At 32.4% G+C, this 16,642-nt stretch overlaps 1 protein-coding gene across 4 annotated transcripts in view; it reads right to left on the bottom strand.

Annotated features, from left to right (window-relative positions):
- Positions 1-15,933: 15,933 nt before the first annotated feature.
- LOC106884278 (octopamine receptor beta-2R-like) overlaps positions 15,934-16,642 on the bottom strand; it is a 132,913-nt gene continuing 132,204 nt past the window's right edge. For all 4 annotated transcript variants that reach the window (XM_089362798.1, XM_089362799.1, XM_089362801.1 and 1 more), the window contains exon 2: positions 15,934-16,642. This exon is cut by the window's right edge and continues 4,347 nt beyond it. In XM_089362798.1, coding sequence (XP_089218924.1) covers positions 16,284-16,642 — 359 coding nt within the window. In that variant the 3' untranslated portion in view covers positions 15,934-16,283.

Here is a 16,642-nt window from a genome sequence, read left to right as displayed (position 1 = left end):
AGAGAATATTAATGTACGTGCACGAGTACATATACATGTCCATTTACATATAGCTACATACTTACCTCCATACATACAAACATACATTCATACATACATACATACACCAAATACACATACATAGTTCCGCGCACACACACACACACACACGCACACACTCATATACACACACACGCCTATGAGTTCAATGACAACTTGATTTTACGACTAAAAATATTGGAAGGAATACATACAAATGTCTACGCAAGCACAAACGCACTTAAATTTAACCAGGTTTTTTTTGCTTCCCCCCTACACACATACACAAACAAGCGCGCGCGCACATACGCACACAAACACATACACACATCCACTTCACACTCGCACATACATCGGCATACAGAGCTCTGTGGTTCATGTCTACGATATACGTGACTTCAAGCGCAAAATGAACCTTATAATGTTGTCTGCCATTCATAGATAATAAAAAAAAACATACAAAAAGAATACTAATAATAAGGAAAAGAAAAAAAATTATAAAAATAAAAGGAAGTTTTATCTTTCAGTTAGTCAGACTTAATTTTGTTTAGGCCACCAATAAATGGTACCATCGATCAGTGGTTATTTCAGTCAAGTTTGTATTAAACTAGATACTCAAGGGACATACAGATTTTTTAAAAAATATTCGAAAGAGCAACATCCGTTTAATAAGACACACACACACACATATACACACACCCGCACACATATGCATATATATACTTGTACATATTTCATGATATATACATATATATATACTTATATATACATATATATATATATACACACATTTATTTATATATATATATATATATATATATATATATATATATATATATATATATAAATATATGCATATACATATGTATACATAGACATATATTTAAATATACATACCTATACATATATATATCATTATATATATATATATTTATATGTATATATATATATATCATTATATATATACATATATATATATATATATATATATATATATATATATATATATATATATATATATATATATATATATATATATGCATATACATATGTATACATAGATATATATTTAAATATGCATACATATACATATATATATATCAGTATATATATATATATTTATATGTATATATATACATATACATATCGTTATATATATACATATATATATATATATATATACATACAGATATATATATATAAACACACACACATACACACACACACACACACACACACACACACACATATATATATATATATATATATATATATATATATATGCTGTTAACATGTTTGATTTCAGCTGTGTCATGTATGTGTTGATAATAATTTCAATGGACTACTTAGTGACTTAAATTCTCACCCATGGTGGAGATAATGGTTGGATTCGTTAAATTTTTATATTTTCTATTTTCAATTTTATTAATTTATTGGTATTTTTGTTCCTTTTCAATTTCGTGTTTTTTTTTTTTTTCATAATATTTGTATATTTGCTTCTTTAGTTAATATGTTTTCTATTGACTGGTTGTTCGTTATGTTTAGCTTGTTTTGTCTGCGGCTTTGTTTTTTTTTTTTTGCAGTATTTTATATATTACAGATATATTATATAACAAAATAGAAATCTGTATTCAATCATTTAAAATGATCATTCAACGGAGTAATTCTGCGCTCTCACATATGCCCATGCGGTTGTGCGTACGTATACGTATGTGTGCACCCATGTGTATATAGGTATGTGGGAGTATGTATGTCCATGAGTGACCACCTTACATAATTGTGTACTTGCATATGTGTGTGTTTGTGAATATGCGTCCTGTAACTGTGTTTACGTATGTGTGTATGTGAGTGTGTGTACATATTTGTTTGTACATATGTGACCGTATGTGCGTGTTATATGTATGCGTGTGTATGCTCTACGTCTGTAAATTATTTAGTGATACAGACTCCACTTTGGAACACTTTATTTGTATGTATACAATACTTCCTTCGTATGTTTTTGCTTCACTATGGTTCCTATTTTGTGAAACGCGTGGCCTAGTGGTTAACTTGAGTACGGTTCCCCAACTAGGTGGGGGTCCTTTGTTACCCTTGAACAGGACACTTGAGTTCACGAAGCTTAAGTCCAATTTATTAGAAGTATGTGCGTCTTATGCAGAGTAACCCCCTTACAGGCTATTAGCTCTAAGTCTTACAAGTGCATGATGTCAACGTCCCTTAATACCTAGTGAGTTGTATGGTGACCGTATCTAACTTTGCGATGGCGCTTTTTAATACCATCATGTAGCTTATTAGCACTGCAAATGAAATCCACTGTGTTGCAGGCATTAGAACCGCATCTTCAGATTATAAATATCTTCATATATTGTTGCTTGTTGCATCCATCCTTCCGTAAGGAAGTGGATCTATTGTAGAATTCCACGTCGAACAAAAGAACGACGACTTATATCTTAGGAGGGCGGTTTTGTTCTCTGGTTTAAGCACTTGCGGCCAATAAATTCCAACTGAAGTACTTAGATCTCGAGTTGGAGGTTAACAGGAACTCATAAAGTAGTGATTTCCTCTTTCTTTCCTTTCAGAGATCGGATATTATTCTCCTTTACAAAAAAAAACTATACAAATCAAACTCCGTTCCCACCAAGGCATGTACCCAGCTTTACGTCTAAGCATATTGTCTTTCCCATAGTACTTTCCACATTTAAAATTATACTATAGCATTATACCCAATCGTGGATCTTCAAAACTACAGCAATAGATTTCTCCCTCAATCCATCTCATCTTTCCTTGCATTAACCAACACAAGTTCAAACCGGTATGTGATGGCTTGCAATGGTTACTTGATTGGACCTTATATATTGACTCCGAAATGGACGAAGAGTTGAGCTCTCGGCAGGATTTTAATTCAGGGTACACATACTTGGAATGAAAACTACAAGGCTTTAACGAATCTGCCAATCTGACGTCTTTTTGAACTACTAACTATTATATTCACGTATCTGATCAGTAGTTGAATGTGTTTTCATACAAATAAATATTATATCTACGTATGTCATTAATATTTGAATGTACCTTGTTTTTCTATTATAGCTGCATATGTGGCTAGCATTTTAATGTATTTTTCTCAACTAACTATTATATACATTACATATTGCAAATATCTTAAAGCCATGATTGTATAACGATATGCAAGTGAAAGTGTTTCCATTTCGTTTCGTTTTTCAGTAAATCAATTTCAACTTCTTTCATTATATACCCTGTAGAGTTCACCTGCCATAGTTGTATACTTATTGTCCAAATAAATTCGAAACATCAGCCAAGCGGAATTGAAAATAGAAAGAATCCCCAAAATAATAAGTGCACTAGGAATAATCGAAATAACTACAATGAATAGATGCTATTGTCTAGATACATATAACGTTATAAAAGAGAATGGAAAACAAGATGGATTATATATCAAAACTTTTTTTTCTTTTCTTGGTGCTTCGGTGCAATTACCACAATATCTATAGCGTTGCGTTAATTTATCCCTCTACGATGAATGATGGCTATCGATCAACGAAGCCGCCAATTGGGTATATACATCGGTGTTGTGCCCTAACGTTTATTCAACCTAAAATATATTCAACCTTCTCCCCGACCCAGAATCAGCAGTCCCATCAATTCCATTTTGTAGATGGCAGTTACCATCCGGTCAGAAATGCTAGTACTTGTCAATCCAGTTTTCTAGATTGACTTGAGTGTGAGCTGCACGAAACTTTGCCTTCCTGGTTTCGTGTTCATATTTCTCGATACTAGATCAAGAGTCAATGCTCCAGCTGGAGAATCCAACTTTTCATACCAAGGCAGTACAATGAGAGAGCACTAATCTCAGTAGATTTTTTTTTTTTTTTACTCTGTATCATTCGTGAGAGTTCGTCGCAAAATGGTGGTAGGATATACTATAAGTGATGGAATAGAATATGCACGGATATATTAGATGCGTCCCAATTTCAGCTGTCTATTAATACACGTAATATAGCCCCCAACTTTGCATGTGGGACACAGTGTGATTGTTTTGGAACTATTTAGAAGAAAAGATACACCTTATGAGCCGTTAAATATGGTATTCCGAGCCAATCCGAATCTTGTGTAATGATGTCAGTTTGTCACAAGCGAATATCTCTAGGTTCGACTCCTTGTAGTTATTTTTGCGCTAATTAGTTTTGTTTTTGTTATTATTTAGCTCAAAATCCGTCCTAACTGAGCAGATCTACGACCAAAAGCAAGCAGACCATAGTCATTCAGTCATATACACCCTGTTTTCTGATTATATATTAGTTGTAAAGCATTTAAGTGCGATTTCTAGCATCTTGAGTGACGCTGTAGAGGATTCCTCTTAGACCAAATTGACTTGGTTAACATTGTATGGAAACACCCACCTTAACGTAGAGTGATGCAAAGTGTGGAGCTCCTCTGTTATAGCTTCAACCATTAGCAACAGCTTCTTTATCTTACCATAATATATCTAATAATACTCACTTCCAGGTTTAATATTTTTAACTATAGACGCAGGAGTGCCTGTGTGGTAAGTAGCTTGCTTACCAACCACATGGTTCTGGGTTCAGTCCCACTGCCTGGCACCTTGGGCAAGTGGCTTCTACTATAGCCTCGGGCCGACCAAAGCCTTGTGAGTGGATTTGGTAGACGGAAACTGAAAGAAGCCCGTCGTATATATGTATATATATATATATATATATATATATATATATATATATATATATATATATATATATATATATGTATGTATGTATGTATGTATGTATGTATGTGTGTATGTATGTATGTGTGTGTATATATTTGTGTGTCTGTGTTTGCCCCACCCCCAACATCGCTTGACAACCGATGCTGGTGTGTTTACGTCCTCGCAACTTAGCGGTTCGGCAAAAGGGAGCGATAGAATAAGTACTAGGCTTACAAAGAATAAGTCCTGGGGTCGATTTACTCGACTAAAGGCGGTGCTCCAGCATGGCCGCAGTCAAATGACTGAAACAAGTAAAACAGTAAAAGAAAGAGTAAACGATCAATGTGAAAAACGGATTTTCCTTTTACTTCCGCCTTTGTTCGCAAAGAGATCTCTTTGAGATTTGCCTTCTTAATATTGTTAGGACAAGATCGAAGTTCGATTTCATTGTTCTACCATTGAATTTAACAACTTTCGTTAATTCGTTCAAGAAAATTCAATTTGGGTTCTCAAGGACCCTAAATTTAATTTTCTCGAGATCTATAGTTTTGACGTTCGATTTGTTTTCATTTTGCTTCGTAATGCAATTGATAAAAACATATATATTTGAACTTCCTAGCTTCAGTAATTTCTGAGATGCGCTAAATGAACAACTCAAGCAATCAATGAAGAAAACATGTGGCACCTAACAATTTCATGGTTGTATACATTGGAAGGTGGGAAAAGGCGGTAAGAGTGAATTATAATATTAGCTTGAAGAGACCAAAAATAAAAGACTAAAATAAAACAGAAGACATTGAGTGCAAAAGGCTAAATTTTTGCTATATATAAATTACGTTTTGACTGTCACCTCGATTCAAAATAACTATTGATTTTTCACTCTAGCAGAAAGGCGACACATACTCCGGATATCATTTTATCGATTTTCAGGGGATAAATGATAAAGTCGATCCAAGTGGACCCAGCTGGATTGACTAAGTACAATAAGTTATTTAATTAACTTCCTTTTGCGCTATATTTTTACTACTGCTTTTTAAGTCAACGTATCCAAACACAAAACCGTCAGGTGCCTCTCGCTAATTTCTTTATCTTCCTTTTACCTCTCTTTAATTTCTCTCAGCTACTAGACAGCGGTTATGCTGGGGCACCACCTTGAAGAATATAAGTCGAACGAGTCAGCCCCAATCTTTTTAAGAAATTTAATAGAGTAGATTGGAGTGCATAAAAAGAACAAATCAAATATCCATCTCCTAAAAATGTTCCATGTAGTGAACGTAGACATATGTGTGAAATGAAAATTCAAAATATTCCCTTTCTTGCAAAGTTAGAAAAATGATCAGTTACAAAAAGAAAAAAACACGAAAGAAGAATGCCCTTTTTTAGGATTCTAGATCCGAACTTGTATCAATTACTTTGAAAATAGAAGACATTGAAAAGCGGTTACACAAAAAAATTCAAGCTTAAAAACGTCAAGGAATTGCAGTGAATCCATTCAAAAATACAGTTTGACCACCTATTGTAAAATCCTAAAATATATTTATCTCGTATCCCTGCGTAAAGAAATGTTTGCAAATTAGACGCCATTTTCACAAAACCAGATATCGATATTAAGATAGATGATATGGGAGTGTTTTATATCATAAGACTCCTGGTGGCAAGATAATAAAATGCATCAAAGTATTTAAATAAGAATGTTAGAGATGTTTTTTTTTAATGAAGACGAATGGATCTTCTTTAAAAACTCAGGTACACTAACTCAAGGGGAAAATATATTGTTATGGCTAAGAAAATTTATGTGGTCGGTAGGTGTGCATTATCTCAGTCCACAACTCATAAAATCATGCATCTGTATTCTGTGATTATTTTGTGTGATTGCGAATGTCAACGTTTATTGGATACCAATAACCAAACTATTGCTTCATACACACACACACACACACACACACACACACACACATATATATATATATATATATATATATATATATATATATATATATATATATATATACATATACATATATAGATGTGTATATGTGTGTATTTATGTGTATCTATCAATCTATGTATCTCTCTCTGTCTCACTATGTATATATATACACATATATACACATACACACACATATATGTATATATATATATAATTAGAGGATATGTAAACCTCATGAAGGGATGACTTCATCCAAAGAAATACTGGTTCAATACTTAATATTTTGGAGGAATGAATTTCTTTAAAATAATAGGTATATATAAAAACATATAGTTTATATTCACTTAAAAGAAGAAAAGAAAATGGAGATTAAGAAGTTAATAATTGCTTATCATTAACTGCAAATTCGTAATCATCTCTTACAGCTGTTTCAATTAATGCTCAATAAACATTAAATTTACATTAATGTGACATGAGCACAATATGATCAGAGGTTAAAATATGTAATATGGATGTTATATGTGTGTTTATGAAATTGTTTTAGTAGACTAATATGAATTCATAAGCATACATATATAACATTCAAATGTACATCTTTTTTTCCCTCTGATCATATAGTGCTCATGTCGTATTAATGTAAATTTAATGTTTATTGAATGTTATTTGAAATAGTTGTAAGTGAAGATGGCCAATTTGCTGTTAGTAATAAACAATTATTAACTTCCTGATCTCCATTTTCTTTTCTTCTTTTGAATATATATATATATATATATATATATATATATATATATATATATATATATATATATATATATATATATATATATATATATATATCTTCCTCTTTTATCTCTTACTTGCTTCAATCATCAGACTGCGGCCATGCAGGAACATCGGTATGAAGAGTTTTTTGTCAAATAAAATTGGCCCCTTATATTATTTCAGCCTAGTACTTATTCTGTCTGCATCTTTTGCCGAACTGCTTAGTTTGGGGAACGCAAACAAACCAACACCGTTTGTCAAGCGGTGGGAAAGAACAAGCACAAACACAAAGAAACACACGCGCACTCATGCAAATACACATTATACGTATATGAATATATGTACGACGGGCATTTTCAAAGTAAATTGAAAAAAGGGTTATTTATAGAAAACAAAAATAATAAATCTATAGTTAAAATATCAAAATATGAGGTTAATAATAGAATACTATATGAGCACTATTAATAAGTAGCTTAATTTATCAACAATGTAGTAAACGAGAGTGATAACATGGGTTATGGGTTAATATTGTAACTATAGTGGTGAGAGAAGTAATTAAACTAAAATATGTATTTTCCATATTTTCCCTTGTGTAAACAAGATTCATGTCTTTCGTGCCTAAGGTTAAGAAGATGGTATTCTGCCGAAAGAATATATTATTATTTTTTTTTTTTTTTGCACACATAAGCATTTTATCCCCTAAACTAAAAAACTATACAATTTTTTCTTTGATATAAGAAATTTTTCTTTGCTTTCTTATTTTATACACATAATATAATAACTCTGTTCTTTTATATTGTTTCTTTATTTATCTATTTATTATATTTTACATTACCGTTAACGATCCCCCAAAGAAATGAAACACTACTTACTTTTAAAATACATGACCAATAGATTCTCTTTAACTTATTTGATTAATATAAAATAGATTTAGGGGTGTCAGTTTTATTACCAAAATAAGTACGTATAATAAATACATTTTTTTTTTATTTACTATTGCAGTATTATTGAACTGTATTTGAACATAAGTAAATTTTCGTGTATGAATCTAAGTAGAAACATATTACTTACACAATTACATATTTATACAATTTTTCTGCATATGATTTCTGTAGATATTTACATGAATTTATTATGTGTGAGCGTGTAAATATATAAGTATATATGCAAGATGAGATAATTTACGCGTCCATTTTTTAAAATTTTTTATATATTTTTATATATTTATAAATATTTGAATGTATTTATATTTATATATGCATTCAAATATACGTGAATATATAACTCTATCCATTTTTTAAATTTTTACTTACGAATTAATACACCCTTATTACTTAATTTTTTAAAAACATATTTACCCCAATATTAATATGATACTTAAATACACAGTTAATTAATATGTATTATTTATCCCTATACTGTTTAATGATTATCCAGAGTATATTATATATCTACTTTCTTTCTAAATATACACCCACACCCTTATAAGGTCTGTACCAAGTTTATCCATAAAACAATACTCAGCTGAAATGTTCCGCACACTTAGTACATAAAAATGTAATGGTATATCTTTTCTTCTACCTCCGACGGCTTTCTACTTCATAATGATTTACTTATTTCAATTAAAATCTTTAGAGACTGAATTGAAACAGCTGTCAGGGATTATGTCTACTTTTACAATAAATAAATATAATTATCGATTGATTAATCACTATTTTCTTATTTTTCTTAAACAAATATAAACTTCTGTTTATCTAATTATTTATTATTTATGAGTATTAAAATCAATATTTAAACCAGTAAGTCCATTGGATATTATTACCCCTTAATGAGGCTTATTTAACCTCTAATTGAACTTATATATGTGTGTGTGTGTGTGTGTCTGTGTATCTATCTGTCATTCCAATAGCTCTCTTGTCACAATAACGGTCATTTTCATAGCATTTTTTTATTGCCTCGATAACTGACGAGATGCCGGAGCAGTTTTCCGCCCCAACATCCGAAACTCGGAGTCTTATTATGGCAACTGAATAATTGTCACATATTATATTACAGATAAATTTCTCTATTTACATAATATCGAGGTCTCATTCATTCTTTTGTTGTCTTACCATTACTATTAATATATATATATATATATATATATATATATATATTCATATGGATTGTACTTCTAGAATAATCAAGAGAACGATGATGTCCCGCCCGCGCGCGCGTGTGTGTAGGAGTATATGTGTGTATGTATGTTTGTGTGTGTATGTGTATGCTTGTGTTTGTGTCTCTGCGTAGAGTGTGGTAGTTGAGATGGATGAGTGACATATGTGTAAAGCGTGTAGAATATATACATAAGTAGAAGAGAGTTAGGAACAGAGAGAAAAAGGTTTATGATAGGTCAGTAGCTATAGATATTACTATTGCATTATTATTGAACTGTATTTGAACATAAGTAAATATTTATGTATGAATCTAACTAGTAACATATTACTTACACAAGTACATATTTATACAATATTTCTGCACGTGATTTCTGTACAGATATTTACATGTATTTATTATTACGAGCATGTAAATATATATAAGTAGATATGCAAGATGAGATAATTTACGCGTCCATTTTTTAAATTTTTATATATTTTTATATATTTATACATATTTGAACGTATTTATATTTATATATGCAAATATATGTGATCATATCTATAACTATATATATATATATATATATATATATATATATATATATATATATATATATATATCCCATTTAATGTGCACAGGATTTAAATGCGAACTATTATTTGCTTCATGCCACTGAAAAATACTTGTATAGTATGCCGTTCTTATCCAGTGAATCATTCAGTCTTTAGAAGCTTACATTTAAATTATGTGTATATTAAATGATATTAATCTCTCACTGGCTATTTTTTGTAGATCCCACCAGTAACGATGCAATATACTATATGTATGTGTGTATCTGTGTGTGTGTTTATGTGTATATATAACTACACATATGCATGTATGAGTGTATTTATATGCATACATCCATTATATGCATACATACATATATATATATATATATATATGCTCACATGTGTTTATAATATATAAATACATATATATATACATTTATTATTATTATTATTATTATTATTATTATTATTATTATTACTATTATCAAACTGCCTATGCAAGTAAATACATTATCTTTTCTCTTTATTTTCGTTCATTGACATCAACTTACATATTTTATTTAACTCGTCACCTGCATTGCTTACAGCTTTTTGCAAGCGTATATATATAATAATAATAATAATCTATTATTTAGCTATATGTGTGTGTGTGAGAGAGAGAGAGAGAGAGAGAGAGAGAGAGAGAGAGAGAGAGAGAGGGAGAGAGAGTGCGTGTATATATATATATAAATATATATATATATATATATATATATATATATATATATAAGCGTGTGCGTGTGTGAGCGTGTGTGAGCGTGTGTGAGCGTGTGTGAGCGCGTGCGTGTGTGAGCGTGTGTGAGCGCGTGCGTGTGTGAGCGTGTGCGTGTATATATATATATATATATATATATATATATACACACACACACACATTGAGAGAGAAACATATTGGGTTGGTGCATAATTATTGCGACTTTTTTTCAACAAATTTTATTCCCCAAAACATTCCCCAACATGCAACAAAAACATCTTTAAATGATTATTCCGGAGCATATTTACCATCTACTTCAGTTACTGCTTCTCATTTGCTTGACAGACGGTCAGACCGTCATTTCAAGATGTTTTTGCTAAATATTGTTATTGTTTTTGTTGAATAAAATTTGCTGAAAAAAAAGCCGCAATAATTATGCACCAAGCCAATACTTCAATGCTCACTCATACAGACATATATACATGTGATTGTATACTAGGGTGTGTGTGGTTGTGTTTTTCCGTGTGCCTGTTGTTTAAACGGAAGGATGTGTGCGACATTTAATTACACCAGAAATGATATTAAGCTAAATCATATCAATAGATATGAGAACAATAAATTGCTGAAGTGTTAGAAATACTTGCAAAGAAAATAATCACAATCCGTTTACCGGCGTTGTTACCGTGTTAGCTGCATCATAAGTATTTCTCCTACTATAAATTGGTCGTAGTTGGTGTCTATCAATGCGGTTTACATCTTCTTGGTTGGTACCGAGATGCAAATGTTCGCTAGATCCAGCAGGTGGGTATTGAACCTTTGCCGCACTTTGCTATTGTTTATGCGATGCATAAGCTGCTCTAAATTAGCAGAGTTGGCGTAGGATACCTACGCTGTTTGCCTATTAAAAATAGCAGGATACCGATTAGATTTAGGAGAACACTTGTCCAAAGCAGCAAAAAATTTTCCTAATACCCTAAACACTAAGCCACGCGCCTTCAGAGTGCGTTCCTATGTCATAACTAAAAGAAATAAGAAACACGACTCTAACATCTTTGAAGAAAGATCTGTCGATTCAGGACAAAGTTGGGGTTAACTGACTGCGATAACAACATCAGTTAAAATCTTTTGATCTTCAACATTAGCACAATGCTACAGATTTCGTGGAGTGGGAAGGTTTAATTGATTAAATTGACACCAGTTGTTTGATAGTACATTTCATATCACACCCACCCTGGCCACCATTCCAGAAGAAATGGAAGGCGGAGTCTTCCTACCTCGACGACATTCGAACGAAGTAATTAAAGGGTTGTAACTAAATACCGTAAACGCGCTTTTCTCTGATATTCTAACGATTTAGCCAATTCACCACACATGCAGCAGATCAAATGCATCTCCAAGATTTTATGAGACTTTATGAGACTTATGGACACAGACGTTTTGGCCGTCGCCTGTGTGGTGTCGCCGACTTGACATTAACTTATCTGACACCAGGCAGTTTAACGTTTCTCTCGTTCTCTCTCTCTCTCTCTAACTCTCTCTCTCTCTCTTCTCTCTCTCTCTCTCTCTCCCTCGCTCATTCCCTCTCCCCTTCCTCTCCTCTCTCTCTTTCTCTTTGTGTCTCCTTCTCCCTGTTTATGTATGTGTGTGAGGACATTTCTATGTGTATGATGAGAGAAAAAGTGTTTATGTCAGTTGTGCTCATGTAAAAAATTGTAATGCCGCTTTTTCTCTTACGCTTTCTCTCATTTTTTGTATCTGTGCGTGTATTTCAGTGTGTGTGTGTGTGTGTGTGTGTGTGTGTGTGTGTGTGTGTGTGTGTGTGTGTGTGTGTGTGTGTGTGTGTGTGTGTGTGTGTGTGCGTGCGTGTTTGCCTCCAGAATCAAAAACAGTTGTTGCCAAAACAGACCGAATATCTAGTGGACCGTGCCAGATTGTCAGAGTTCAAACAGCAGCGCCCCAATTGTCTCATTCTAACCCTAAATGCTTTTGGTGAATGTGCGTAGCCGAATGGTGAATAGTATTGGGTTGTTCTCGATCGCTAGGTCATGTCTTCTTGTTTCTCGGATCGAGCAGTGCAATGATGTATTCTTGAGAAAGATAATTCATTTAATATTGCACGAATAACAGGGGCATTTGCTGGGATGGGAAGGACAGCGATAGAATAGCGTCAAAAACAGTTGAAGTGCTGTACCGCTCAGCCTAAACGTTCTGGAAATCCGAGTAAACTCTGGCCTCATAAGCCTGTAATCTTTTAAATATACACTTTTGATTTTATTATGCTTCTTTATATTCTTCTTTATTTTCGTGCAAGGCTACACTGCATATCGGTTCGACTTTGAGCGGCTCCAGTAATGCATATTAATTTTTGTTTGTTTTATTTTTCTATGAGAATGTATTGCTAGTCCCGCAGTTAATCCTTTTCTATTTTGCGCTCCTTAGGTAATAACATTTATATGTTTTATGTATTTTATATATTAAGTTCACTTCTCTTCTCAGGCTCGATAAAATAAATTACAATCCAAGCGCTGCAATCGATTTAATCAACGAAAACCTTCTCCCAACATTTGTATGTTTTTGTGTCAAAATCAATATTATTGGACAATTTATATTTTGAACTAAATCTCTGTAATCCTTGAAAGGGTTATTTTTATTAAAAATGTATTTGTTTTCTTTTTACAATTAATTTAGTCATTGGACGACTATATTTCAATTACTGATTGCCATCGAATGTCATTCATTATCTCTCATAGCAATAGTGGTGGAATGTCTGATTTTTAGATCTTAAATCAGATATATTTGGATTAATCAGAAGAGAAGGAACAATGCTCATGAAACTTGTCATAGCTTTCACGGCGAGGAAAGAACAAAGAGAAGAAAGCTTTCCTTAAACCGGGAATAACTTGTTTTGAATGCTTTCAAAAGAGTGAACTCCGCTAAATTCAAGCGTGACTACATGGGGATGTTAAAACCGCTGGCTGGTCTACTTACTTAGCTGCTCTTGTGTCGGGTGACACAGGAGTCAGTCACAGTACACCAGCAGGATTCATCACCATCCACCTTTATACTGTCTCAAACAGGAAACGGCTGTTGGTGTGCTTTTACACTTTGAATTGTTTTTGGTAGCTCGGGGCTTTTTCAAGGAACAGAAGCTAACCTGAAGCCTAATCATTTACATTCAGAAAACAGACTGTCGGGTGGAGCAGTCTCTGTTAACCGCTAGACAAGGTCCACGATCTAATGTTTATTTCGCTTTCAGTCAAGGACACTTGGTCGTTAATCATCCTGAGATTCCTCTGCCCTGGCCATTGGCCATTGCCGGAGTTTCTCCACCCGTTAAGTAGTGCAGTCTCAACAATACACCCTCATGTAGTTTAGCCGGCCAGTTGAGGGGATGTGCTGGAGTGTTGCACTTGGAGCTAGCACGTGAAAGACTAAGGGAATGAGTGAGAGCCAGTCATACATGTTCACCCGACCAAACAGAGAGCAGTGTACTAGACACCAGAGGTCCTCTCTTTACTCAGAGCCTGGTTTAGTCGTTATTTATCTATAGCCTAATCATCTCACTGTTAATTTTAAATTGCTGAGTCTTCATAAAATATTGAATCGTTGAGGTGAGGCAGTGTATTCTATATTAGAAGTCAGTGGTTATCTTTCCTATTTTCCTTGTTGTACCGGTCAGAAGATTAAGGTAATAAAATACGTCAGCTGTGTAACCCTTTCACTGAAACTCAGTAAACAATATTGAATGACTTAATACTGAGAGCAATATCTACATATATAATTATATGTAATTTATGTATATACATATACATACATACATACATACATATATATATATATATATATATATATATATATATATATATATATATATATATATATATATATATATATATATATATATATATATATATATATATATATATATATATATATATATACCTTATATACTCGTGTAAAAGTCGTCGAAATTTTTAGACCATTTTTTAAGCTCAAATTTATGGGGTCAACTATTACACGGATACTACCTCTGAAGGACTGAAATTCAAGCTAGAATCCGAAGTACCGTAACAGCAGCAGAAGCCCAACTGATCCATAAACGAGTAAAAGCAAAACCACAATGAATTACAGTAATATTACCAATTCTGTGCATCAACAGTCATGTCCTAGGAAATAACAAAACCCATAAACCAGACCGGGTAGCTTTTATAAATATTTTCACTTACTCTTTTATGTGTACCCATCATACTTAACAGACTAGCTGAGTGAAATCAATTTATATCTCATAATTATGTAATATTACCACCGGTAGCATATCAACCCGATACCGGCATACCACTATCTACTGTAATACGGTACATACATCTGATACTTACACTATTTTCATATTCATGGTTAAAGTCAAACTCATCACAAGTGAATTATGGCACGATATATTAGTGGAGCGTTTTTTTTAATTTCTAATTGTTTAAATGCAACTTAATGTTTTAATTACCAAAATTGATAAAAGAAGTAAAAGCACAACATCACTTTCCAACATCAATTCTTCACCGAAAACGTATTCTTCTTCGTGGCTGTAAAGGTAGCCACACAGTTTTGTAACAGTCTTATTTTTACATACCAGGATAAACGGTACCACAAATGTTGTCCTGTTGTTCGTGAAATACTAGGGTCGACTTTTCAATAATAACAGTTTAGCAAAACGGCGGTGCCCCAGCATGGCCACAGCTCTGAGCTGAAACTAGAAAAAAAAAAAATATATATATATATATATACGTACGCGCGCGCGCGCACATACACCATATATAGATATATATATGGACCAATTTTTGGTCGAAACATATCTAAGTTTTATATATACATATATATATATATATATATATATATATATATATATATATATATATATATATATATACACATATATATACACAAATATAAATACACACGCACGTGTATGTATATATATATTTATATATATATATTTATCATTTACGTTGGTGTACATAATTATAAATTTTTGACACCTGTACCAACTCACAGCCTAATAGATAATAAAAAGATTAATGACAAACAAACATTTTGAAATATTAGACTAGTTTGTTATTCTTTTCTCTCTTTTCAAGACATATACAATACATTAGAATAAGTTTGTGCAGTTTGAAGAAGATTACATTGAAAAATGTCCTTTCGAAGATCACAGAAGAGCTTTGCATGCGAGAGACCATGGCATTAAGGAGCCATATTTTCAGAAGACATGTCTTCCTTTTAATAAAATGTAGGGTTTAAAATAAATAATTTTCAAAGATTCTTCGTGGATTTAGTTTGCATTTTTTTCTTTATAAAATATGAAATGTTTTTTTTTTACTAAATAAAAATGTACAATAATTATTGAGTCAATCAAATTAATTAAATATATAAAATGAAAATTCATGAAACAGAACAAGTGAGAAGTTTCTTAAAAGCCAGACGGAAGTCCCTGTTCATAAATGCATATATAACAGGATTCATACAACTGTTGCCATAACCAAGCCATGTAATAACCGATATTGCCAACGGAGATATTTCACACTCAGAACAAAAGGGCATAATTATATACATTAGAAAAAACGGTAACCAAGAAACAATAAACACCCCCATTATTATTCCGAGGGTCCTCAGTGCTTTTCTATCACTAGCCGCAGATTCGTATTTTTCTGGCCCGCCACCACCGGTATAACTGTGTCTGGGGATGCTCTTTTTTATGGCATTTGCCTGTATTTTCGCAATTCTTAAAATGGCTGCATATG

Source organism: Octopus bimaculoides, chromosome 14, assembly GCF_046866305.1.
Source record: "Octopus bimaculoides isolate indiv1 chromosome 14, ASM4686630v1, whole genome shotgun sequence".
In the NCBI taxonomy this organism is placed as follows: domain Eukaryota; kingdom Metazoa; phylum Mollusca; class Cephalopoda; order Octopoda; family Octopodidae; genus Octopus; species Octopus bimaculoides.
The sequence above is the reverse complement of the archived record's forward strand: the minus strand, read 5'-3'. Positions and strand labels throughout refer to the sequence as shown.